Below are 1,278 nucleotides of genomic sequence, written 5' to 3' on the forward strand. Positions count from 1 at the left end.
AAATAAATCTGTTATTTTTTCTTATAAAAGGCTAAATAAAACAAAAATATTGGTGGTAATTTTTGACTGTGTAACTTTACAAACGGCTCCCCATACACAAAGAAAAATGAGTCAGAATCTGCTCCCACTCTCCTCCAGTCAACAAATCCATCAGCTGCCTGTTCCTGAAGTTTTCAGCCAAACATTTGAGAGCTTCACAGTAAGAGATTCAGTCCCTGAGAAGACGTTTCAGACTCCCGTCACATTAAAAGAAGAACATGAGGTGCTCGGAGAAAAGGAGGGATGCAAAAAAAAAAAAAGAAAAACGGTCCAACAAACACTGCAAGGTTTCAAATACACAGAAAGAACCGTCACAGAAGATTTCAGCTCATCTGACAGAAAAAAAAACCCTCACCAGCTCTTCAACTCTAATCTGAAGCTGAAATAAACGCAGAGGACAGAAGGAGGAAGAGTTACAGACTTATCCTGTAAAAACAGATTGATTTGCCTGCAGACAGCCGAAGGACAGACAGGAAGCTGAAACTGAGACGTTAGAGGACGAGTCTCTGCAGGTCCACCTGCGAAGACAAGCCGAGGCCGTTAGCGGAAGACAAAACTGAGATGAAGGGACAGAGAGGTGACAGGAGAGGAAGTGACAAACAGGACAAGGATGAAGACAGGACAAAGACAGGATGAAAACAGGACAGGACAGGACACCACACAGTCTGACACTCTTCACTTCTCCTTTGCAAGAGGACGACGCAATGAGTGTGAAAATTAAACCCAACAACCTGACCTCTGACCTGCCTGAAGCGACTGTCTGTCTGTCCGTCTCTGAGTGAGACAGGTGAGCCGATGGAGGCGGGAAGATGGACGACTGACAGATGGACAGCTGTGATGAGTCATCAGGAAAAGATGACGAAGAGGAGAGGACGAGGAGAGGACGAGGAGGACCAATGACAAGTCCGTGTGGATGGGAGGAGGTGAACGTGAGGGAAATTAAAGTGTCAGCGTGAGGAGGAAGAGAGAAAAACCATGAAGGTCAGTGACAGAACCAAAGAGGAGGACGACAGGTGGTCTTCATCTCCTTACCGTGGCGTCCCCGGGGGGCAAACGGCGTTTGAGGTCGGAGGTCGAAGTGATGGACCTAAAAGAGGTTTTAGGCTCGGGCTCTGCTCTACCACTTTTCCTATCCTACAATAAATCATATGATAGGTGCACACACACATTAACACACAGCAGAGACACGGCAGCCTCACACACACACACACACACACACACACACACACACACACACAC

General features: G+C 46.8%; 1 protein-coding gene across 1 annotated transcript in view; it reads right to left on the reverse strand.

Moving 5' to 3' along the window:
• Nucleotides 1–1,278, reverse strand: part of grin1b (glutamate receptor, ionotropic, N-methyl D-aspartate 1b) — a gene marked incomplete in the record, with an annotated part of 49,395 nt that overhangs the window by 2,456 nt on the left and 45,661 nt on the right. The window contains 1 exon segment of the mRNA XM_014022811.1: nucleotides 1,072–1,173. Coding sequence (XP_013878265.1) covers nucleotides 1,072–1,173 — 102 coding nt within the window.

The sequence above is a fragment of the Austrofundulus limnaeus genome, unplaced genomic scaffold, assembly GCF_001266775.1.
Source record: "Austrofundulus limnaeus strain Quisiro unplaced genomic scaffold, Austrofundulus_limnaeus-1.0 Scaffold343, whole genome shotgun sequence".
Taxonomy (NCBI): domain Eukaryota; kingdom Metazoa; phylum Chordata; class Actinopteri; order Cyprinodontiformes; family Rivulidae; genus Austrofundulus; species Austrofundulus limnaeus.